Genomic DNA, 25713 nt, shown 5'->3' with positions numbered 1-25713 from the left:
TTCGCCATAAAGCTGAGTTTCAGATCTTGAGACAGGCAAAGTATATTAAAAATGCAAACAAAAATCAGTTGTGTAAAATCTTCTTACATCGCATCATTACTTTGTGACTTGATTAATCCCAAGGGTCCATTCATGAAATTTTATTTCATACCAAAATCCTACTGAAATTAGTGTACTAAATATAATAAGAGTGTTTAGGTGACATCCTCTACAGCTAGATTAGTAAGTGAAGTAACTGGGAGGATCTCTTACAGCATGACAGTTTTCTTCACCTTTGTCTAAAATCCAGTAAAACAAAGTGGGAATGGCTTTGCACCACGGGGCACAATGGTGCCTTGCCTTTCACAAGCAGCTTGAAACGAATTAGATTAGAAGTGACAGTGGAAAAGGATTCTCCGTTACAGCCTGTACAACCAAGTATCTATGTGGACCTCTGAGGCTGGAGGAGACGTCGTGTTGAGCAAAATCTGAAGAAGAGGATCTTCAATCTCATGAATTTACGCTATCAGGACACAGCAGTCTCTAAGACTGTGGACAGGTGCCCTCTTCTGAACTGAGCAGGGATTGCTCACCAGTGTCCATCAGCTAGAAAAAACTGCTGCAGTTGTTGTTGCAAGGGATAGATGGTGCGAATGCTCCTTAGCCTTCAGGAGAAAATGGCCAGGTCCAGCCAAGCCACCATCAGTGAAAGCAGCAAGCTTTGCCTCGGCAGAGCAGGGAGCACTCATCGCCTCTTCCAGCAGCAGAGCTGCAAGCTCGCTGGCTCCCAGCAGAGCAGCAGCAAGGCTTTCCTCTGGCACGGCTGCTTGTAAAAACAGACAGGACGACAGAACAGAGGCACAGCAGCAGAAACAGAAGCGTAGACTGTACAAACACAACGTATGACTGCTAAAATCCTCCTCGTGTACCACCACCTTTCCAATTCCTTCAGCTGACTCTCACTGAATTGCATTCCAGTTTCGCTTCTACTAGTGACACCTACTAAAAACAATGTCTGCCTGTCCCTCTGTGCCCCCCCTTAAGTAAGGACTGTGTAAGGTCACTCCTACAAGAATTATGCAGACTTCTCATGAATTTATCTACAGGTATTCTTTCATTGTCGTTTCACTCAAACCCTGTAAGGCCCACCTCTGCCTTTATATGAATAAAATTTCAGTACGGCTTGATGAACACACAGCAAACACTGGAAATGGCTGTCTCTGTAAGACTTGAGAGAGCAAATACAAGTATTTCTTTGAAACAGGGACTGTCTTAGTACAAAACCCCAAAACGGGCATCCAATCCTGACCCAAGGCTTCTGCAAACTGAAAAAATATATGAAAAAATAAAAATGAACAAACCCAACTAGTTTAGCTCTATCTACTCCAACCAAAACTAGTATCAAAAAAACCCCAAACAAACAAAACCTACGAGAAGTTTACCAGAGGATAATTAGAATTCAGCAGATCCAATACCTCATATTAGTTTTTCTAAGGAGATGTCTTTACAAGTTTGCATTGTCCTCCTGAAGACTGTTTTTGTCCTTTCTAAGAAAAATCTTCAAAATAGGAAGGACATGCTATGGATAGCTTCAACTCAATAGTTTGAAGAACTCGCTGCTTACATTCTCATTTACACTAAATTATACCTTTTTTTTTTTTTTACAAGACATTCCATTGATGTAATTGGTGAAGTATTTGCAGAGAAAAATTCTACATAATTGTGCAGAATTTCACCACTGATACCTACCCTGATTCACACAAACGGACTTTTATTCCCAAATGTGCCAGAATGACTTGAACGTAAACTTTCCTAATTATTACTGACCGTTTTAGCCAAAAAACACAGTTAGCCTGAGATTCTGAGCTGAGGGTGGACATCACTTTGTACCTCACTCCCAATCACACCAGAGGCCACCATGGACAGGTTTAGGTTAACATAAGCACAGTCTACCTACTACTGCTAGCAGAAACTCGTATGTTAGTATGTTTTATCATGTGATAGCCTAAAGAAGTACCAAACGCTTATAAAATAAGCAGTAGGAAAGACTAAGTAATTTCTTACAGCACCTTCAGAATGAGACATTCCACACTGGAGGATTGCTTACCTTGGAAGTACAGAATTTGGTGGTCTAGATTTTGCAGGAGATGTTACTTTAGATTCTTGCCCAGAGTTCACTGAAGATCCTGACAGAGAGTCTTGTGCTGGTGTGGGCTGGCTCTGATAGCTTTCCCTTGCAGATGGTGGATGCTCTTTGTCTTTTGCAACTTCTTTTTCCCTGGATCGAGCTTTGTGTTCAGCTAGAAGGATGTCAAACTGTTTTTTACGGCCTGGAACTGCTCGTCGATGATTAAGTGAATGAGTCTAAAAATAGGGTGGTTAAAAAGCATTTGTGTGTGCATGACATTGTTTATGAGTCCTCTATACTTCTGATACACTACAACTCTAAAAGATAAAATCTACTTCAAACAACTTTAGCCACAGTTAGGGAAATAAAGCTGTTACTCCACATTATCTTTGATAATTTATAAAGCCAATCTTAAGAAATGCCAACGTCAAGGCTAAAATTACTTTTTGCAACAATTTACATATAATAGAGACTACTGACTTACCTTTCCCAAGACAGAAAATATAATTCCAATGATTTTAAAATATTAAGAAGTAACACCATTGTAGCTCTTCACTTACAATGAAAAATTGATGTCATTGGATTGAAAAATGCGAATACATTTTAAAGTGAATTTAACTGATCTTCTTTACTGACAGGCAGCACGTACACATACAAATGTCCATTATAAATGTCTTATACTGCTGCTACTTTTTGACATGAGACTTATTACTATCATAAGGGCAGTCTCCAAGTAATTTATTATACAAAAATCACGTTAATTTTTTACTAAAACCTGACTATACTTCAACATTGTTGCACACATGAACCAAAAAAGAAGCATTTAAAACAACACTTGTGCTTCTACATGAAACGTTAATGCTTTTTGCGTAACAAAATGACAAGAAAAAAAAACTTTTTCAAAATATCAGTGGAATAATGCAGATGCTCTGATTCAAAGAAACAGAATTACTCAAAAGAATTACCTGAAGACAGCGTCTGAATACCATACCCATTGTCTGTAAGACAGGAGCAGGTATGACCTCTCAAACTACTGTGGTAGGATTTAAACTACAACAAAGCATCTGATATTTTATCTTCTAAGAAAAATACCTTGCAGGTGAGCGATCTTGTGCAAGGTTTCTTTGTTTCAGGATCCAGTACTCCACAGTGTTTATTTGGGTCAAATTCTCTTTCTGTTTGATGGGGGGTGGGTAGAAAAAGGAGAAAAAAATATTATTACAGAGATTTTTAACCAGAGTAACTATAACTTTTGCTTGACAGAACTTAATTCAAACAGGCTCAACCTGAACCACTGATCCCAATCCCAGCACCCCATAACAGTGCCACGTGCATCACTCCTACAGTTGTGCATTTTTTTGTCCTTACATGTTTCAAACTATTTAGAGCAACATTTCAGCTGCAGACTTCAGAAGCAGGCTTCCGTAAGCAGAAATAAGTCTGCTCACAGAGCTGCACTCAACAGAGCGGCCCAGACACCAAGCCAAATACCCAGGAGTTCAGCTCCCTCTCTGACGCTGGCTGCCTCTGAGGCCGTGAAACACAGCGTTTGCACATTTAGCTTCCGAGTTTGGCTAAGACACATATAGACTAAATATGTACGCTCTCTCTCTCTCTCTCACACAAGTGCTTTGAACAACATTTCTATGACATACTCAGAAACTCTGAAAAAGAACCCATGGTGTCTCAAAAGTAAATGCAAGATTAGTAGCGGCATTTTAAAAACAAATTTTATCTAAATCTGTCCCCTAAATCTGTGTAAAAATAACACGTATGTTCGTTCTTATTTCCCTAAGCGAAGGGAGGCATGGAGTTTAAAGTTTGCAGAGATTATGACAAAAAGGCATTTACATGAGTTCTACTCCTGATTAACATTAAAAGTGCGTTAATATTTAATATGCTGTATTTGTAGATTTAATTTTCATTAATATTTTAGTATTTATATACCACATATAGCATCCTTTAGGTTATGTTAATGTAATCTTAGGGTTTGCAGTACAGAGCTGTAACAAAACTATGGACAGACAGTTTTTAGTTTATGCCACCAAAAAACCCCAAACCTACCATTATCTTTATATACCTTGCCACTGTATGTTTTAATTGGCAGACTGGTTTGCTTTTGTTTGATAGTGGAATATAAACTATTTGCCAAAACCTATTTTAACCATACAGTGGTGTTACATTCAGATAAACATCCTGTGCTCAAATACAACATTTAATCTGAGGATCTGAAAATTCTTTATAAGCAAACAAATGGGAGCTAAGATGAAGACAGCAAATCACAGCTATGTTACAATGTTATGACAGCATCACAGCAAGTAAAACAGCTGGAAGAAGAAACATGAGGCCAAGTAGCCTGCATTAGATGTCAACTGTTGTCCAGGTACCACAATTACTAGCAGTTCTATGTATCCTGCTATATGGACTTAAAAATGATAAAGCAAATATTAAATGGTTATCGACCTATTAGCAGGCACATACCAAAAAGTGAACTTGGAAAGAACAGCTGGCACTGGTGTTTTGGTCAAATCTACAACGTGACTGAAATCTGTCACAAGTCGTTATAGTTTCTGTGCCCTTTTACAGCACAACAAAACCAGAAAAGTAGCTGTGTATGACTAAATCTTCTTCTTACTTAATGGATGAAAACACACGCTCATGAACTAAAGGAGTTCACTACTCCTGGTTTTGGAGAATATGATGTTCCTATCACAGTTTCCTGAATCACCTGCCTAAAGACCTTCAATGCCAATTAAAACCCAAACTTACTAGGCTATATGGACTTATAAATATGGCTTCAGAAAAATCCTGAGGGTATTCACAAGGCTGTGGAATGTGTTCTGAAAGTCACCAAGAGAGGACTGTTTTGGACCAACGCGGAAACAGACTTCAAAAATCGAAAGTGCTCCCTTTGGGAGCATCCAGATTGCTCCTTGTCAATACGAGTGTCCCAACCGAGACTTGCAGGACTGATTATAGCAAAGCCAGTTATTAGGAAAACACATAGAGGTAAAATCAACAGAGAGAATCATAGTCAGAAAAAGTTGAAGTCTCTGCCATCTACTGAACAACAAAATAACATGCCTTCCCTGAGAAACAGAAAATACTAAACAAACAGCGAACCACTTCTCCTGGCTGAAGCGTGCGTGGGCTGTTCCAGAGAAATCATGAACATTTAATTGCCAGCTACAGACGTGCCTGGTTTGGGCAACACATTAAATGAAGATTATCACCTTCTTATCAATAATGAAATGCAGCTTCTGACTACCTCTGTATTAGGAAATGTGTAGCGTGAGAACCCCTAGACCCCTGTGTACAGGCATAGCTTAAGGAAGCTGTTTCTCCAGAATGGATTCCATGTCTTCACGTTTGGTGAATGAAGCAAAGAGTATTCATTATAACCCTACTGAAAGAAGAGAAAGTGCTGAAATGGAATTGTCTCAAACTCCTGTTTGCAACACAACAGATATTCTTGGTGTTACTGGGCATCTGCATTCTTTAACTTCACCCCAAAGAGAACAAGAACTGAGGAAGATTTAGGAAAAAGTTTTCTTTTTTAGTTTGCTACTAGGGAGCATGGATCCAGTTATGCTGGGCAGCTACACACTGTCTTTTGTGGTTCCATAAGCTGCTTCCTCTCTCTCACCAGCAACAGCGCTCCTAAAAAGAGGGCAGGTTCATTCATCACCCAAACAACCACCAGCTCTCAGTAAAGAAAAAAAACCCCAAACTTCAGCCACTGTAAGGGAAATGGTGTGACACAAAGTGGAGGTTGCTAAAAAGAAAACAGCTGTAAAATGGCCAGATCTATTAAGGAGCTTCAAAAATTAAAGGCTATATAGTCCCACAGCAGTGGACTGAAGGAAACCTAAATCCCCTAGCCACTGTCTCATTCTTTGAATGTGAAATGAATGAAATTTATGGGATATCTAAAATAATCATCTCATTGACCTTCCAAGATCTTTTTCTCAGACTTTGCATAGTCCTGTATAATAATGGAGAGGAATCCATCACAGTGACACACAATCTACAGGCAATTCATCTACAGTGATCTCAGGACTTCTCCTGTTTGCATCATCGCTAAATTATTGCGTTACTGCATCAATACATGAGGCAGTAGAAGCAAGACTGAACGGATTCTAAATCTGACAATGACAGATGAGTTTTAAACAGAAAAGAAGTATTAATTCTGTGGATTTGTTAAACATATAAAAGTAACCTAATGCCTACAGGAGTGCTCTAACAGTCCTATGCAGAAATTTCCACCAGTGAAACGTCCCCTAGCCTAGAAGACACTGCAAGTGACAGCTTAGAGACAGAATAGCGAGGAGGTCACCTCCACAGAAAAAGCAAGCAAGCTGAAGGAAGGCCCTACAGAAGTGATTCTCCTTTACAAACACATTTCAGCAAGCACTTGTACAAAAAAGGTAGGAGTATCACCTACAGCCCTGGGGTGGTACATGGTGACACAAGGAAAACAAGGATCTCGAATAGCATCCATTTAAATTGCCCAAGTAGGAATTCAAAATTTATTAGCTAAATTAAGCACCCAACATTAAAGGAAATAATAGGTTAAAAGAAACCAGTATTTTTGATTGACTGCAAAATATTTTGAATTGACTGCAAAAACATCAATTTTTTGTTAGAACAACAAATTGGATCTTAGCAACTGAAACATAAGGTTTAAAAGCCTCATCAGCTACTTTCTTGTAATATTTTTTCATTTTGTGGAGCGCTATAAATGAACAACAGCTCTGTTTTCTTATATGCCACCTTTAGCTAGTTAAGAAAGCAATCAGTGTACTGAATCCTTTAAGGCAATGGCGTTGTTCCATACCCCACACAGCCCTAGCAAACACCTCGCACTGGTCTGGAATCAAGCCAAAGTAGCAGTACCACAGGCTGACTGCCAAATTTGAGAAAATGAAAAAAAAAACCCCTGATATTTAGTCCAAAAATAGGGCACACTCACTAACTGGAAATGAAAGCATTTGTCTTCTACAACTTATACTTGGTTCATAACTAGCACCCATTTCAAAATCATGTGAACTAACTTTCTGCCAAACGGACGATCTAATGCAGATCATGCTGCCATTAGCAAAATTAGCCTTTCAGTACACACAAGGAGTTCCTACCCAAATCACAAAGTACTGCCAGCTGATGAATAGACCCTACACAGCTTCTGCTGCCATAAACCTGAGTCAGTTACTTTTGCTTTAAAAAAAAAAAAAAAAAAAAAAAATCCCTCAAACCACTTTGTTTCCTTTCACTCAGAACAAAAATATGTTTTCAGCTTTAGGAGGCAAATTCTCTACTCACTGCCTAACAGCTGGCGTAGGTCACCTGCGGGGATTCCATGGAAAATAATTCTTCCTCTCAATGGATGGCAACCTTTCTAAGGGAGCCTCTCCCTCCCCAGGATGGGGTGTTCTGTGCTTCGGTGGCAGATTTGGATGGGGACCCACATCCTCAATACTGCCCAGCCTAAGGCCATCCAGAGCATTGTAATGTTGCTGCCTCAACCCCACCTGTGTTCCTGAGACCTGAGAAAGATCAAGATCCCCAGGCTACAAATGTCTTCACTCACGTGTGAATCACAGGGGGAGAAAGGTGGAGGGGAATTATCACTTTTAAGACTTCCCCAGCATTTCCCATATCTTCTTAGAATTTTCTAGTATTTAAAAGCAAGCAAGAAGATTCTTCAAAAAAACATGACTTGGTGGATAATACAACGTCTTAAACCTCAATTGTTCAACTTGATCATGACTGTACTAAAGTCACCCAACCAAGGCACATTTTCTTTTGTTGTAAACAGACCTAAATTACATAATGACCTGAGGAAGCCTTCTGCCTTTCTGTTTTAATGAATTTACTTCCTTAAAAGTTTATGGCCTGTTGACCAATTGAGAAACACATTAAGCACTCTAATTTCAAGCTAAACAGAATGTGTGCTTTGAAAATATTTTACACATGCTAAGAGTGTGAAAAGTTTCATTTTCATATATGCAAACTGGCATCTTACAGTGAAAAAATCAAACCAAAACCAGGCTACAGCATTTTATCAGTACGTTATTTCTGAGCTATAGACATATTAACGAAGAAAGACAGACTGCCTCAGAAGATGAACTATAACACCGCTCACCTGAAAGTCTTTTGTAAGGCTTGTTACTGCTTTTAGTGCCGTTTTGGTGTTTCTTGTCTATTGACGGAGCTACAATTCCTTTGCCGTTCAGAATCTTTTCTGGTGATGGTGGCACCGACTTGGATGTCAAACCAGATTTTACCAAAGTTGGAGCAGGTATGGTGGATGAAGAGGCTGAGGAGGAGGTGATGGTGGTAGTGGTTGCAGAATTCATTTTAACATTGGCACCATCTGCCTTCACTAGGTTAGGAATTTTCTCTAGACTGACTACTGGAACAGGAACGCTGCAAAACCAAAGAAAAATCTTCAAGTTGTGTTTTCTGTACCACAGATTTACAGTTACTTAATCCCCTTCCACAGATACAAAAATTTCAATACAAGTGACACAGTATCTTCAGGCCAGACTAAATCAAAATACTTAGTACCATTACTGACTATTTTTGTTCAATCAAATGTTTACATAACCAGGCAACTGTAAAGCCTGGCAATGCAGAGAATCATGAAAAAGAACCTTTGTTATTTTATTTTTTTTAATTTATTTTATTTTTTTTTTAAGATCCAATCCCCTACTATTCATAAACAAAGTAAGTCTTTGGTACTAAGCAAAACATACCCCCTTACACATAAGGTCTCATGCCTTTAACACAAGCACATCAGACGTGTATGCTGTACTCAACTCACCATGATAACAAAGGAGTTTGCTAACAATATTAATATTTTTAAACAAACACAAAAAATTCATTTGCTCAGATGTGTCTGAACCACATAGAAGTTCTAGAAACAAGGAGAAAAGAGATTTTAAATATAGAAATCTTAACAGTAAGTCCCTTTAAAAGTATTAAAATCCTTGCTGAATTAAGCATTACTAAATGTATTTTTAATAAAACCTTACGAACTTAAAATAAAAATTCACAATATAATTATTAGCTTAGCTGGCCCTTTTCAGAAGAAAGTTTGCTATAACTAACTTCTCCTAACTTAACTACCACTACAGCCTATTTGTGACACTAACAAATGTTACCTTCTCAATTTGGCAGCAAAAAAAGATTGAGACAAGTGATTTTCAATTCCAACAGAATTTTAACATTTCTGGCTCCTACCTGCATAAGGAAATATCCAACAACGTTAGCTGCTTTTTACCTACCCAACAACTCCAAAATTAGATGTCTTGTGACTATCAATTAATATATAATATATACATTATATACCCCTCCTTACTGAAACAAACATAGAGAAAAAACATTAATTTAAAACCCAAAATTCTCAGAGCTTTAAGCTCAGGTTTCATTTGAGGCTGCATATTAAAACATCTCATTCAGTTCTTCCCCATACACTGCCTGAAGAGTTGCTTTTGCCAAACAGTTGACTATCTGCCTCATAAGCAAATTCACACATGGATTGGAAAAAAATGACAATTCTTAGGCTATCATTCCACACTGAGCAAACAAAAGAAACACAAGTATCTTAAATACAAATGCAACGGTGATGTTGAAAAGGTAAAACAAATTCCTCATCTAGAAGCACGAGAGTCTCCTTAACAGTAACCCTATCTTTTCCTTTCCGAATTGCACAGCACTAAACTAACCTCTGTAATTTTTAATCCCCAGCATAAAGGTGAAAGTTGGCGATACTGTCCCACACGGAAAACTTCTTAAAACTCGTGGGTTCTTTAATCTATTATTATCTTAAAGGTTTAACTTCACGTACACACTTAAAGGTAAAATGAAATGTATTTACAGAATGTGAAATTACTCCTTAGCAAACTACTCAAAGAACTATCTGCTGCTTGCACGTCACTGCACTGGTTTGCACGGCAGAGAAGAACTTGTACAAGGGCATTACTGGGGTGACGTTTGTTAAACACAAACTGCTGTTAAATCGGCATGTTCTGAAGTATGCTGGCATGCTGCAGTTCAGGTGAGTGGAGTTTCTTGCCAGAGACCACACTGTTGTGTCCCAAGACAGGAACATTTGCCTGTTCGCACCTCACTGTACAGTGTGGGGCTTCCCCCCATTCACAAGTCTCACAATTTCAGTCTTTTGTGACTGAAAAATGGCACCTTCGCTGCATTCTTCCTACAGAAGGAATGGTTAACAGGTGCGGAGTTTCTACAGTCAGAAAAAGATGACTTTGAGATGGCATTCTCCATGAGACACCCTTTGGAAACATTGGAAGCAGTGTCCAAAATAACTCTTGACCTTCCTGGGCTACTACAAAACCTCTGTTCCTCCGTAGCTGCTGAAGACGATAAGCAGAAAGCGTGGCATGTGTGGGGCTGGAGCAGACTCCCCCATAATAGGAAGCTGTTAATCTTTGTTCAAAGGGTATTTTCACATAGAAAAATGTACAAACTTTGATATAAACAATACGTATATAAAACTAAAAAGAAGATTTAGACACCGAGACATACTCTGGAGCTGGAAGTAAATCACATGAAGCTTCCATATCCCATGGTTCCATAAATATAGCAGTCAGCTAGTAAGATCAGACTGCAGGAAAATGTAGAGCGCTGGCCAGTAACTAAGCAAAAAACCGTAACTCACTCACAAAGCAGCCTTGCATTAAGTATTTCAATAAATACAAACATGGAGCTATGAAAGAAAGGACTTGATCCTCTACTTTTTTAAACTGCTCTGAATTCATTCAGTTAAACGACAGACAAAAATTATAACATCTCAGGGTAGGAATGAATTTTTTTTTGGCTTTTAAACAGATGGCAATTACATTTTCTGAAAATAGGAGATTTTTTTTTTTTTTTTTTACTCTAGATCAAGTAGTTTTGCTATAGAAAGTCTATGTAAAAACATACAAACAAATCTTCATACCCAGTTTCTAAGATCTATCTTGATTCAAAGGGTCAAGTGTATTATCTGGTGTAGTAGTAAAATACGGTTAATAAATATGAAAAAAGTTTCTCTGTTTTGCAGTGTTCAGAACCTCAAATCCTAGGGCACACACAGCTGGATCACTGCAATAATGAAAAAAGCCCAGAGAGGAACATTTTTGCTCAGTTTTGTTACAGATCAACAAGTCAACCTTCATTATGCATTTCATGGTAACACAGAAGAAAAAAGAGAAATACTCCAGGACTCCTGGCAGTCTACAGTAAATTATTTGAGATTTTAGAAGCTACAGATGATAATGTTGCCTTTTTTTTTTTTTTTAATATAAGTGGTTATTGCATTCAACATTAAGGAACTCTAGTTTCACCTTAGCATAACATATAAAGATGAACTGATAACCAAACAGCAAACTTGGAAGCTGCGCAGGACCGGTGACCATGGTCAACTACTAAGGGCTAAAAAGGTAAATAAATCACAAATGCTTATATTTATATTTAACGGTCAGAGTTCTTTTCCCAAACTGAGTTTTTTTGAGTGAAAAATCGAGGATTTCTTTTAAAAAGAAGAAAAATAAAAAAATAAGGTTTTTAATCTTATTTATTACATTTTAAAAAGAATTTTTGAATGAAGAGCCTGTTTAGATTTGCGAAAGACAACTGCTGAAAGGGACAGTTAGAAAAACAACATGCAACAAACATAAAAACTAAGGAAGGGCACGCAACAACCAGTAAAAATGAGAAAAATAGGAGTACGGACGATTACAAAGATAGGTGAGAAAAATCTGTATTCAGTAAAGACAAGTTTACTTTGTTTTTACAGAAGAAATTCTAATAATAATAGCATATTGAACCTAATGAGGTTCAATAAGGGCAAGTGTAGGGTCCTGCACCTGGGGAGGAATAACCCCGTGCACCAGTACAGGCTGGGGGTCGACCTGCTGGAGAGCAGCTCTGTGGAGAAGGACCTGGGAGTCCTGGTGGACAGCAAGTGGACCATGAGCCAGCCATGTGCCCTTGTGGCCAAGAAGGCCAATGGTATCCTGGGGTCTATTAAGAAGAGTGTGGCCAGCAGGTCGAGGGAGGTTCTCCTCCCCCTCTGCTCTGCCCTGCCGAGGCCACATCTGGAGTCCTGTGTCCAGTTCTGGGCTCCCCAGTTCAAGAGAGACAGAGAACTGCTGGAAAGAGTCCAGCGGAGGGCTACAAAGATGATGAGGGGACTGGAGCATCTCTGTTATGACGAAAAGCTGAGACACCTGGGGCCCTTTAGCCTGGAGAAGAGAAGACCGAGAGATGCTTATAAATATCTAAAAGGTGAGTGTCAGGAGGATTTTCAGCAGTGGGCTCTTTTCAGTAGTGCCCAGTGACAGGACAAGGGGCAACGGGCACAAACTGGAGCACAGGAAGTTCCACCTGAACATGAGGGGAAAACTTCTTTACATTGAGGGTGACAGAGCACTTGAACAGGCTGCCCAGGGAGGCTGTGGAGTCTCCTTCCCTGGAGGTATTCAAAACCCGCCTGGATGTGATCCTTTGTGACCTGCTGTAGGTGAACCTGCTTTGGCAGGGGGGTTGGACTAGATGATCTCCAGAGGTCCCTTCCAGCCCCTGCCAGTGTGTGATTCTGTGAAAAAGAGTTATTAGTATTGCAAAACAGACAGAAATGTTCCGTATTGCTTATACTAAGAAGGCAGCACGACAATGCTCTCCAATCAGATAAAAATATTTTCTGATTCCCTCAGTAAGTGTAAAGTGCCAGCTGAAAAATCATGATTTATTATTTTTTTACATAAGCAAATCTGGATAATGTGGCCATGAGTTCCAAAAGAGCTGGAGAGATATTTGGTCTCAGCATATTAATTTGTAACTGAATCTTGGAATACTTGGCAACTTCAAGAAGCTAGCTGAGTGCTGCTGTTGCATCCAGACTGAAAATCCAAACCAGAGTATCTTGGAAGAAATAATGGAAAATATAATAAAAATAAACTGATAAACAATTAGTTCACAGGGTTTTGTTGAAAGTCAGATCTTGGCAAAGAAATCTGGTTTCACTTCTGGACGAGGTTACCAGTTAAACTGACAAAGATAATTGTGAAAATGTTCTGACTGTTGAAAGGCATTATATAACACAAATAAGAACAGTTTAAAAGCAAATGTTAAACAACATAAAATTAAAAACTAGTTTTTCAGATAGTTATGATTCAATAAGGGTGCTTGCTAGGGGCACTTTTTAGCTATCATTACCAAGTCTGACATCACTGAAAGCTTCAGTGGTCTTTAGAAATTAATGTAAAATTACTGGTGATAACATTTGCTGATGAAATCAGGACTGAGGGAAACTAAAAATGAAGAGACAAAGGCAGGTATAAAAAGTAGCATGGAATTTTTGGTAAAGTTCATTAATTCCAAAACATTTTAAGACAAGCAAATGTAAAGTTACACACGAAGTAAGAAGCTATTCAGTCTGCAGCGAAATACGGGAAAACATCGTACTGGAAAATAGTGATGAAAATATTTAGTGGTCACAGTGGATAAGCTATATGAGCTTTTATTGTATTGCTGTGCTTGTATTAAAAAAGGGATATGGCAAATAAGATTAAGGAGCAAATTCAGTTTTCACATGTCTGTGGTTATACTGATACTGGAATATGGCTTCCAGCATTGCTGACCAGTGCTTCAATACCAACGTTGATGAATTAGAAGGGAACCAGAAAAACGCTACAAAAATTCTGAGGGCTACATAAAGTGCTTGATCATGACAGACTTCAAAAGCTCATTCTCTTTTTCAGGTAACACAATTGATTTCCTTCTGTTTTCTCATGTTCTTGGTCAGGCAGCTGGACGAGATAATCATTGTAGGTCCCTTCAACTGAAATTAATCTACCCATCTTAATCTATCCTATCCTAACTACTCCTTCAGCAGAACCTGAAACAAGAATGAATTTCACTCCCGAGCATCTCATGGCAATTTTTTTTTTAGTTCCAAGCCATTGCTTCTCACTGTCATTCCCAAGCAAGAAAAATATTGCAGTATGTCACAATACTCCTCATACCTGGAGAACCTTATTACTGCTGTTTTCCTTTCTTCAGGCTTTTTAAAATTACTTCTCCTTTTTCTGGTTTTTGTTTTGTTTTGTTATTCATAACTATATTAATTCTAAAATCTCAGCCACTCATTCAGCTCTTCAAATTTGTGAGAAAAGAAATTCACAAACATTTAAAACCACAAAACATCGCGCTCTTTAACATTGCTGGGATCGTCTCTACAATGTAGTGAAGTATTTCTGCTTTTGTGTTAGAACATGTGGTCTAAGTCAACCCTGCTGAATTTTGTTTCCAATTCCATGCTGCATTAGAAATATCCTTAAATCTTGATTAGCTTCACTTTCTCAGCCTCAGTATGAATAATGGTATTTCCTGAAGAAATAAAGACTAAGGGATGATTAAAAAAATGTTTTGAAAAGTGACATTATAAATTTTAATTTATAAATTTTAGGTGATTACCCATAGGTAGCATACCTTTGTGATCCTATTTCTATTTACAGAAAGAGCATCAGTTTTCTACATGTTGATGAAAACCATATAATATCCATCTCATTTTCTTCATTTTCAGAACTTCTGGCAGGCAATGGCTAATCCTTGCGAGAGACATCAAGGAGAATTGCTTCAGCTGGTATCTCAAGTCTAGCTTGCTTTAACACTTTACCCCAATTTTACACTGCCTCACAATCACGGATGGGTGGAAATGAACACCCTGCAGCATCACAGCACCAAAATCCTTCATGGCAGCACTCAGAAGCTGCGCTGGGGCATGGCAAGAGAAGCAGCATCCTTTGGGCAGGTCAGCAGCGAGGGAGAGAGCTCCTGGCCGCAGGAATGCCTTTTATAAAGGGAGTATCTGGGCTGCTCTTACTAAATTATGATCGCTTGTTCATTGTTATTGTTATTACTACCAATCGTCTTATTCTTTGCTTTTTTTGACTCTATTTTCTATCCTTTCGCTATACCTCTTACCACCTCAACTGCAAGCTTCAGAAATGGTGGTTCACATTTATCTTGTGTGCAGCGCAGTGGTGCTCCGGCACTGCTCCAGTCTCTAAGCACTGCTGTATTAATAGCAACGATGTTAGAGAGATACAGGGGAAAAAAATCAGAGCTGACAGATATTTCTGGATGATGTATTCACAATAATCCTTCATACTCCAACTACAAGAAGGGAAGCATTGAAACAGCAGCTACAAAACCGAAACAGTTCCAGATCTCTTTCATCTGATCATACTGATCATGCTTTTTAAGGTATTAGCCAAGGAGCAACCTGAACCTCTGTGGCACAAGTTAGAACAACACAGGATGTGGAGAAGAGAATGAGCTACCTGGTCAGTGTTTTAGATGATGACTCAACCAAAACTATAATGAATTAAACAATGGAAGATTTGGGTCTACATGCAGGCAGGCATGACAACAGACAGATCTACTGGGCCATGCTGTTACAGAGGCCATTGCTGAAATACTACTACTAATTCTAACAGCTAAAATTTCAAAGAGATGCTGTATGAAAGAATCAGGCAAGCACAACAAAGGTCATTCCAGCTCTGGAAAGCAATCATTATGAGCGATACAATTCGTGGATTAAGTTAATTGGGTAACTGTCTGAACCTATGTCAAGTAAATATTTGTAGTACGACACTACAACTAACAGACAAAATCACTGAAGAACTGGAAGGTTCTGAACATGATAAACCACAACACACTTGGATACATGATGAATCCTATTTGCATTTTTGAGACAAATGGATTTGTGTCAACTGAGTATTTCTTTCTAAAAGATAAGTAGGTGAAATTCTATGGCTTGTACAGACAGCTGAATAGAAAATACAATCTTAAAAAGGAATAAATTTTATGAATAATTTCTCCTTTAAGAAAATCAGATCTGCTGAATATTTTCCAGAATTCTAAACAGAAATTATAAACCACTAATGGAATAGGAACAAACACTTTTTTGCCTTAACAGCTGTCAGCTCTCTATAACCTGTGATGATTATCAGACTGATTTTATTCTTTAACAAGTCATGTAATCTAAGGCACTTAACACTAAATTTTGAAAGACTATTTCATTGTTGTCCACTTCAGACTGTTTTTGATTTGTTATGTAATGATTACAATATATTTAACTACTATATGTCTCATTTTTCCCCACTGGTAAACAAAATCACAGTGTTATCTCCCAGCAGAGCTGCAAGAATTGGGTAATTCACAGGTAGAGTTACCAACGTATTCATTGCTAGTACTAACAGAGCAGTACACAGTTTTAATGGCTAAATCTATCTTGTTAATCATCAGTAAACGTTTGGGATGTTCCCAATAAAGGGAAAAGGGATCAGTGGAAAAGCTCAGTTATTTTGTTCCCGTACAGCTTTTACTGACTGACAGAATGCCATCTGTTGCCAGAATGGAAAATATTGTTTACAGATTCAGTACGCCGAAATGTGGATATGTAAAGTTTCTGTCTGTAACACTAGGATGAGAAACAGGTTTATAGTCCATAGCGTTAATACTCTGAAGTCCTTTCTGATTTTTTTTTAATTAGACATAAAAAAGAAAACACTCCTCTCTTGTATAAAATTCCTCTCCAACATTCAGAAGAAAAGGTGACTATATAGTCAGTATTTTTTCAAAAATAATAAATGAGGCCTTAACTAGAATAGCCTCTATCTCATCTGTGTGTATGTGTGCATGTAATCTAAACATCCAGATTTTCTGTTTTCAGAGTTATATACCATAATTGTCCACAATGCTCATCATGCTTACAGAGATGGTGGGTTCAGATTTATAGGAAGATGAGACTTTGATCAAGTTTGGTCCAGTTCAAGGTAAACTCTACAGCTAGACAGAGGCCGCTGGCTTCAAAACCATACCAACTAGTGGACGTTTCAGGCAGAAAATATGAGCTATTACTTTGACGTAATTTGAGTTTATGCTTTGTCTCATGACAAACCCATTGGGTTTGCATTAGATTATTACTGCTTTAAGGCAGTTGTGTCCAGAAACCCTACCTAAAATCGTGACCTTATGCTAGATATTACATATAAAAGGGAAGGATCTTTAGACAGTAAGTAGATAAAACTTAAGGAAAAGGAAGTCTTACTATCTCAAGTTTACAGACACAGAACTGAGGCTGAGGAGACTAAGGCATAACAGTAGCCTGTGCAGAACCAGGAACCGAACCCAGATCTCAAATCCCCAAACTGGTGACCTAATCACAAAGCCTCTTTCTAGTAAATAACTAAAGACTGTAAACAGTTTCTTATGGGATAAAATAGTGACCCAGTTCTGCTCTCATTTACATTTTTGCAACTCTGCTGCTATCACCACAGTCATGGGAGGATGGGCCTGGCAGTCTCAAAGCCTATATGTGTATATATATCACAGTACATGATGTAAGACGCCCCCAAAATAGTGATTTTTGCAGCCAGAATTTTCTTCTGTCTTCTTATAAGGCATCAAACATTATCAAAATACAGAATGAACTCCAACAGCAGCTGCTGTTGAAGATAAATGACTATAACCAGTAAGTTTTCATGAACATCAGTTAAGCCAATACTAAGAACTCTACAAAAATTATCCTACTGGTTAAAAGCATCAGTTTTAAGGGCTGATACTGTACTGGAAGATGGACCTTAAAGATAACAAATTAGGTCAATATCTCACTTGCTGTATGCATCTTAGAAAAGCAGACATTTGATGGAGTATCAGAAAAGTAATCCAGTCCTTTTTGCTCTTTCTATATATGTTTTTTTTTTTTTAAATTAAAAAACATCCCAGTTTCCTCTCTTAGGAAATGTAGAGGTTTAAACTGTAAACTTACAACAGGATGAGAATATGGATTTTTTTGATGAATGTGAAATACACATAATTTTTTTTTTTTTGAACACCAACATCTTTGGTAACTATTATTTTGGTACTTACCATGGTTTATCCCGTGATACTTTTGAAGGAAAGATTGTGTGCTGTTTGCTACTGGAGGTAAGTAGATTGTCTTTGGGCGTTTTGAATGGCTTTGAGTTGCTGCTGACAGGGTTATGGCCGCTGATACAGGATTTCGGTTTCATCTGTACTAGGGATGTTCTGGAATTGCAGGCTGGAGAAGCTGGAGAAGGGGAAGGTTTACACATTGAACCGTGTCTTCGTTCTGCAATGAAAAAATGATACACTTTGCAGCATTTCATAGGCTAAAAGAAAAAAAAAAAGAGAACTCGAGGAAGAGGCAATTGTTCCTCTCTATGCTAGTTACAATGATTTCATCACCCTGAATAACATCAGTTCATTACTGTTGTGAATGTCATCAAGCCAAATGATAATTAGACAAAAATCAACTCTGTAAACTGCTCTGAAAAACGTAAAAAAACAGTAAAACAAATGCTGTTAATCTACCAGAAAATTTCATCAAGAAATCTCAAATCATTTTTTAAGCAATAAGCGACCACCAGCATCTGTGTGAGGTACACTACGGGTCCCAGCCCTTTCACCTAAAGGAGAAAGAGGAGAGTATGTAATAACAGCTCAGATGACTCAGTGAAATGCTCTACGACAGACATGAGATTGCTTCTGTAATGGTTTATGAAGAATCCATGTGACCTGGTTATTTGGCAGTTTACTTTATGACTATCTTGTTTCAAGTCTAATGGGAAGCTATAAGGAAAACAACCGGAAGAGTGAAAAGCAGCAAAAGCTCTGCTGCTCCCAGCCCTTCCAGAGAGGCAGGCTCTGCCTGGTTTGTAGCTTGGAGGTTATCTCCAAGCACCAATCAAGGTAAAAGCTTAATTTTTTTCCACACAGAGCAAATGGTAAGCGCGAAAAAGCAGGAAGTTTATGTATCAGTTACCAACATTGCAGCTAGAGGTCAGGCCCTTGTGTAAGCACTGTTCACGCTCAGAGGAGAGACCTCTCAAGTACTGCAAAAAGCAAGGCCTGGCTGACCCTGCCACAGGAGAACAGGCTTCAGGACAGACAGACTTCAGTAAAATTGTTTGGGTTTGGTTATCATTATTATTTTTTAAAATCTAAACTTCCTATCCCTGATACTGTTAAATAAAAAGCTTGTTTTAAGAAGGTATTTGGCTACTCTACAAATTGTATATTTCTCCAGGGAAGAAGTGCTAGGGTTTGACCAGCCAGCTGGATCACAGTGTGCTGCAAGCAACAGGCTTGGTGCTGCAAGCTTAACCACAACTACAACATATTACAAGAGACAGGAGTTGATTTTTGCTGAGAGATGCTATAAATCCTTAACAGTCCCATCCCCCCATTTGCAGGAACACCCTTTCCCCAACCCCTTCACCCCACAGTGAGCCAGCCCCGGTGCTCCCCAGCCAGAGGCAGCACGGGCAGACTGGGGGAAGAGGAATTTTCCGGTCAGCAGCAGCTGACTCCGGCTTGCCGGCACTGACAGCCTCCACGGTGGGGATCAAACCAGGTACCCCGGTTACTGGGTAATCTGGGTAATCAAATGCACCAAGCATAACGTAATTATAGACAGAGAACATCGGACAAACTAGACAGAGTTTCTCCGTCAACACGCAGCAATTTTTCCTCGTCTAAAGCCTTCACCGCTTAACTTGAAGAATCCAAGTGGGTGCCACTCTTTGGGCTCGCACAGCATCGCCCTGTCAGCCAAGAGCGGGTTAAGGAAGCAACAGTGACCTGTTGCTGCAAGGGAAGGTTTTGTATTTACATCATCAACCCTGAGCTCGCTAGTTTGATATTTCAAGGATAACTAAGAAAAATTTTCCCACAGAGAATCAAAACATGACAATTTGTCTGGCATCCTCACAAGTAAAAACTTGCCAGTAGCAGAAGGATTCATCCATGATTAATTTGCAATAGGCGAATATCTAAAGAACAAAGAGAAATGCTTTAAAAAAAAAATAAATTAAAGAATACTCCGAATTGTTTCTGTTATATCTCCAATGACTAAAGAAAGGCATTTTCTACAAAAGATGAAGCACTTCTATATTTTCATATTCACAGCTTTAACTATAAATGCTGAACTTCCCTCCAGATTCTCCTGCAACTGAAGAACAAAAGTCTTAATTTTTTTTAAATACAAAAAGTACCTCCCCTCACCCCCTCAAATGCCAAGTGTCATTTGCCAGTTTTCACCGCAGCACACACCTCAGTGTGCAGCCTCTGCCTTTAAAAGTCCTTTGCAGGGCGCAGTTGATTTACATTCATTTCACCTCACTTTTGTGGCAACCATCGTGTAAGCTATGCATCTGCCTCTGAAACGCAGAGTTCCATCCACACTATATTTATTTTGTTAAATAACAGTTATTGTTTCAAGATTCACCAACCTTCTCAGAAACTACTTAATCAATTTAAACTAACTTCACAAAAATTTGCAACTTTCCCATTAATTACTTGAGGACTGCTGAAAAGGAACTGCTATGTAACCAACCAAGCTGTATATAAAGCGAAACTGGAAAAAAAAAGTGATTTCCATACTTGATTTACATAAACTCAGGATTAATTACCCCAAATCTTCACCACAGCTACTGGTTTTCTCATGACTGACTGCCTTCCTTCTAGTAAACTGTTCAATATCATCCCTATGGGTATATTTGGAAGTGAAAGACACCACTCTTATTAAAAGACGGACATTCAAGATATTGACCATCTAAAATTATATTTTAAAGTCATCTAAGTATGCCACAGAAAACTAACTTTTAACAGTCTCTTTACACTGGATTTTTAGTCAAGCTAAACATTTGGCACTTTTCCCTAGACAACCTTCTCAATTTATTAATTCCCACGAGCAAACCAGCACATTAACTTTGGATTTTTTTACAGTAATATAGAAAATGGTGGGATAGGCACTGTTATGACAATATAATAAAGTGCACTCCACTATTTTAAATAAATACTTACTTAAAAGACAGGCAAGGAAAAGACTACAAGATTACTTATTTCACGTCAATGTGTCAGATTGGTGGTCATTCTTGTGATCAGAAGCAATTGCTGTATTTTGTGTATCCTTTTACCTCCTCAAACTCCTATCTTCCCCCAAAACATGGCTACAGAAAAGTCTTCTACATTTTAGACAGACTCTGATACATATTTGAGAATTATCAGCATTACCTAGTTTGTCTTGAAATTTCCTAGAAGCAAAATGGAAATGATGACCACTGTAAAGTCACACAGGAGTAAGAACGTAAATAGGCAGTGCCACACCACCACTGCTGTTCTCAGACGTGGCTCGGATCAGCAAAATCTACACATTTTCTCAGATAAGCGAATGTCACTTTAGTGTCAGCAGGCAAAGATGGCAGCAACAACCTGCAGGCAGGGCCACAGTGGAGAGCTGGAAAAGCAACTCCCTTCAAGGGGGCAGAAAATCACTGTTTGGGCTGGGCAAGGACAGCTGCAGGAGGCTGGACTTGCCAAAGGTGTGAAACCTCACAGACAACTCTCAACAGTGGGGGCATAAATCATAACTAAATGTTGATACCTTCCTTCTCAGGAACTATTAGGTTGCCTCTTGCTTCCTCCTTCCTTACTACATATATGGTAATGAATCAGCCTTAGACACTGGTCATAAGTTTCAAAGAGAAATAATGGGAATATATGACAAAGCAAGAAGGCTGTCAGCTGTCAAATCAACTGCTTAAACCAGGGTGGCAGTGCTCCTCTATCAAACCGAGTTTCCTGGTCACGTCTGTTTCTTAAAAATTTTTACTTGTTTGTCTATTCGTATTTTACATATATACAAGGAATTACATTCAATATAGAAAACTGCTATTATACAGCCTATGTATTAAATTAATATGTAAATAAAAGACATTTGCATATGAAATAATTGTTATAAAACCAGATATTCACATACTAACACATTCAGGAGACAACCAGTCATCTGTATAAAAATTTCTACGCTCGTTTGTCGTTCACGTGTAGACAGATCAGATCTCTCAGAGCAGGTGAACACATACATACACAGCTGTGGACATGGCCATCCCCGTTTACATACAGAAGTCACTGGACATAAATGAACCTAAAGTAGAATGAAAATTTTTGCCCCTAAAAAATGAAAAAATCCTGCAAGGCAACTAGAAAACCAGATATCACTCATAAGGTACCAACCTAAATTCTACGTGCATTTCAGTTTCCGCAGAAGCCTGCAGTGCTATAAATGTGTGCTCAAGTTTAAAATGTGAAAGAGAACTTTTCCGATTCACTTAAATATTTCCAAATGGATGTTTACACTCCACATAAATAATAACACATATTCTGTTTTGTTTCTAAATACCAGTTGCTGTCAAATCCAAGAGCAGAGGGAACACAATCAAAGTTACAATCCTCTTTACCACATTAATCCTTCTGCAACCTCTCAGCTGTCTCAGCACAGCCACTGCAGCAAGTGACAAGCAACATGTGACGTCTGCTGTCAAACAGTTTATGTATTAATGACATTAATCTCGGAGGAAAGTTTAACACCCTCTCACTGAATTAATGGAACTTTCTAAAGAATCAATTTCAGATCAATATCTTATTTTCTCTAGTTAATGCAAGAGTCTAAAAGCTCAACGCTACGTATGTCCTAACGCGCATTGCAAACTCTGCATCAGTAGCATTGTGAAAGATCTTAAACTATTCCAGGAGATTCTCCACGTCCTATGGAAACATGGCTATAGTCCAACTTTCTCAGCCAAATCTGAATTGTTTGTAGATGTGAAGTCCTTATGTTGCTGGAGACTTAACAGTCCCCGAATCTCCAGAGCTTGTCTCCCATGCCCTTGTACTCCATTTCTAATTCTCCTTCCTGTATCCTACACAATGCAACCCCCTACCTCTCCCCAAAACCTCTGCTGCAGCTGCCAAACTCCTCTACGTCTGCCTTTGAATCTGCAATTCCACTGGATCCTCTCTGACGGGTCACCAGGGAATACTAGCAGCTGTTTTGCAGGAAACGCCACATCTCCTTCTAATCATAAGCAAAAAAGCAAAGCAATAGAGAGGCAACATGAGCTCCAGAGCCACAAACACAGCGTGTGGGAAAGCGAGGCAAAACCACATTCTGAGTAGAAAGTCTCTTCTCGAATTTTTGCTCCTACTCTCTCACACAAGATCAAGCACTTGCTTAGCTCACAGCAAACCTTACAGACAATGACACAACAGTAAATATGTTGCCAGTAAAATACACCAACCATATATTTCCAGGTGGACCGCAGTAGTTTTGTACCCAAAAAGATCTTTATATGATCCTGAAACTGCAGTTTTCTCTAATTTGGACTACAAACAAAAAACATTTCTCAGTATGTCCCATTTACATTCATTCTTACCAAACATGCGCTACTCAAAATTGATCAAATCAAGTGAACAGGTTTTGCCCACAGTTAGTGTCTTCTCCACTGACGAGACACAGAAGACTGCAAAGAAAAAAAAAGTCACGAAGCAGCTTGAGTGTAGAGAAAGATATGCTTTTGGTCTTCCAGGGTTTTTTTCCACAGGTAGCTGAAACAAAGTAACAACAAAAAAATCCCTCTAACGTTGTGAGACGAGAGACACTAGAACTTTGTCAGCACCAGTCATTTTGAAACTTTAGTCTCGTTTAGCAAGATCCGACTTCCTGCGTAGAAGAGGCCTAAAGCAAAAATCATTTTTAGGTTGACCCACGAATATGATGGGTTACGGTTTATAGCTTGGTAAAAACAAACAAAATATAATTGCTAAAACCTAGAAAGGTAAGAAAGTTATTTGCTGTTAGTAAACATTTACACAGTAATAAAACTCCTTTCAAGCTTGTATTCATCACAACCCTTGAGTTCATAGCCCTTTTATACTCAAAATTGCATAAACCAAATTATCTGACTGCCCCTACCAAGATATGAACACTGTTTGTTATTCCCCATTTACAATATTTAAGCAGATGGTAACAAAATTTAGTATCTCATCCACAACGCGATTCTGTTCCAGTAACGCATCACAGTCTTGTTGATTAAGATGTTACTTATGGTAACTCCATATACCACCTATGCACAAATCACCATTTTTCTAGTTACAGTATATCCTGAGGTGTTTTGTTGTACAGCCCTTCCCTGTGCAAAGTTGAGCAATGTATACTTACAATTTCAGTAAATAGTAAGTGAAACCTGCCACCTTGCACCGATCCCAGTTCAAAGTTTGCAAATGTACTTGGCATTAATTCTAATAAAACTAAAACAGAAGAAAACCACACATGCCCGAAAAGCGACAGCCAGCAACCAGAAAACTGAACAACTAGACTGCTTGCAGAAATGTGTCATCCTGCAGTAACTGGCAGCTGGTTCATAACAAGAGTTCATAAACACCTTGTAAGCACTTTCATTTTGCAGCCACAGTCGAAAAAACCTAACAAAACCCAGTACGTGAGGTTAAGCAAAAATAAACTTGGATTTGATGCTAGCAAGCTACAGCATAATGTTGCAAGACCGAAGAATAACTTTACCAGCTTTTCTGACAAAACACTATTCCAAGTCCAGCTGAAAAAGTTTGGAAATAATATCCGCAAACCGTTCCACCCTTCTTGTGCTGCGCACTGGAAAGGAAACAGCACAGTCGGTTTCATTTTGATACTTCTTGTAAACTGACAAAGGAAATAAACTGCCAGCTCAAACCCCCGGACTGATCCGCTGCGTAAAACACAGCTCAACAATCGCAAGCTTCATTCCAGGTCAAATGACATAATTGGGAAATTATCAAGTGCTAAAATAACCACCGTTCTGCTGGTGTTTATTTACAATAAACACGAGCTTCGCTTCTGACATAAACCCACTAAAATGGTTCTCCATTTCACAAAGTCTGCAAGTGAGTAAGGATCAGCAAATTATGCAAAACATCCTGCTAGAAGAAGAAATGTAAACTGAGCCACTTACAGAGAGGAGCAAGCTGCCAACTTAATCTGATTCTACGACGACTGTAAACATGTACTTTTGGAACGTGAAACGATTCACATTGCCACAGATGCCGTCAGAGAAACACAGCAACGTGATTAGGTATTCTGCACACGGTAAAAAATCAGGCAGATGACCTGCCGCAGCAAATACCAGATCAGCGCTCGCACACACCAACTGTTTTGACTACAGGCACTTGTTAAGCACCAAGTTTCAGGTCCTACCAGTTGGACACCAGAACTGATCCTGTGCCAAGAACAACAAGCGCTGAGAACGGCTTCGGGGGTTTTTTTTTTTTTTTTTTAATAATTGTTGATAAAACTCAAGTAACTGCAGAAATGAACCAAAGTACAAAATTAAAAGCAGCAAAAAACACAAGCATGTAGAGGAAGACACTGCAGTTTTTCTTTCTTGATTCAGGAAAGAAGGAGGGCGTTTGTGTTTAATGCAGTAGGACGAACCTGCTGTCTTCCTGAAAAATCTTTAGTTATGGGTTAACTTGGCATTTGCCAGGCTAATTAGAAGAGACAGGAGGAATAATCTCCAGAATATCACTAAATTACACTGAAGTGGCCAAATCTCTTAAAAATGGCCAAATTCCACAAAAAGCCATGCACTCAACACTTCTCAGCATACCTCCATTCCTCTTTCGCAGAAAGCATTAAAAAAAAAAATAAAGAAAAATAAAAGAAGGATCAAACA

At 38.7% G+C, this 25713-nt stretch overlaps 1 protein-coding gene across 6 annotated transcripts in view; it reads right to left on the bottom strand.

The window, feature by feature from the left end:
- The window catches only part of ATXN7L1 (ataxin 7 like 1), a 117486-nt gene that overhangs the window by 15739 nt on the left and 76034 nt on the right, over nt 1-25713 (bottom strand). For 3 of the 6 annotated variants that reach the window (XM_009947752.2, XM_086480677.1, XM_086480667.1), the window contains exons 1-5: nt 24994-25011; nt 18056-18278; nt 8250-8533; nt 3200-3282; nt 2087-2343 (exon numbers count right to left, since the gene is read on the bottom strand). In XM_009947752.2, the coding sequence (XP_009946054.1) occupies nt 2087-2343; nt 3200-3282; nt 8250-8533; nt 18056-18261 (830 nt within the window). In that variant the 5' untranslated portion in view covers nt 18262-18278; nt 24994-25011. Of the gene's footprint in view, nt 1-2086; nt 2344-3199; nt 3283-8249; nt 8534-18055; nt 18279-24993; nt 25012-25713 lie in introns of those variants that run through there. The other 3 variants (XM_086480650.1, XM_086480686.1, XM_086480694.1) reach the window with 1 other exon arrangement.

Source organism: Leptosomus discolor, chromosome 1, assembly GCF_034619465.1.
Source record: "Leptosomus discolor isolate bLepDis1 chromosome 1, bLepDis1.hap2, whole genome shotgun sequence".
Taxonomy (NCBI): domain Eukaryota; kingdom Metazoa; phylum Chordata; class Aves; order Leptosomiformes; family Leptosomidae; genus Leptosomus; species Leptosomus discolor.
Note: the sequence above shows the minus strand (reverse complement) of the source record. Positions and strands in the feature narration are given on the sequence as shown.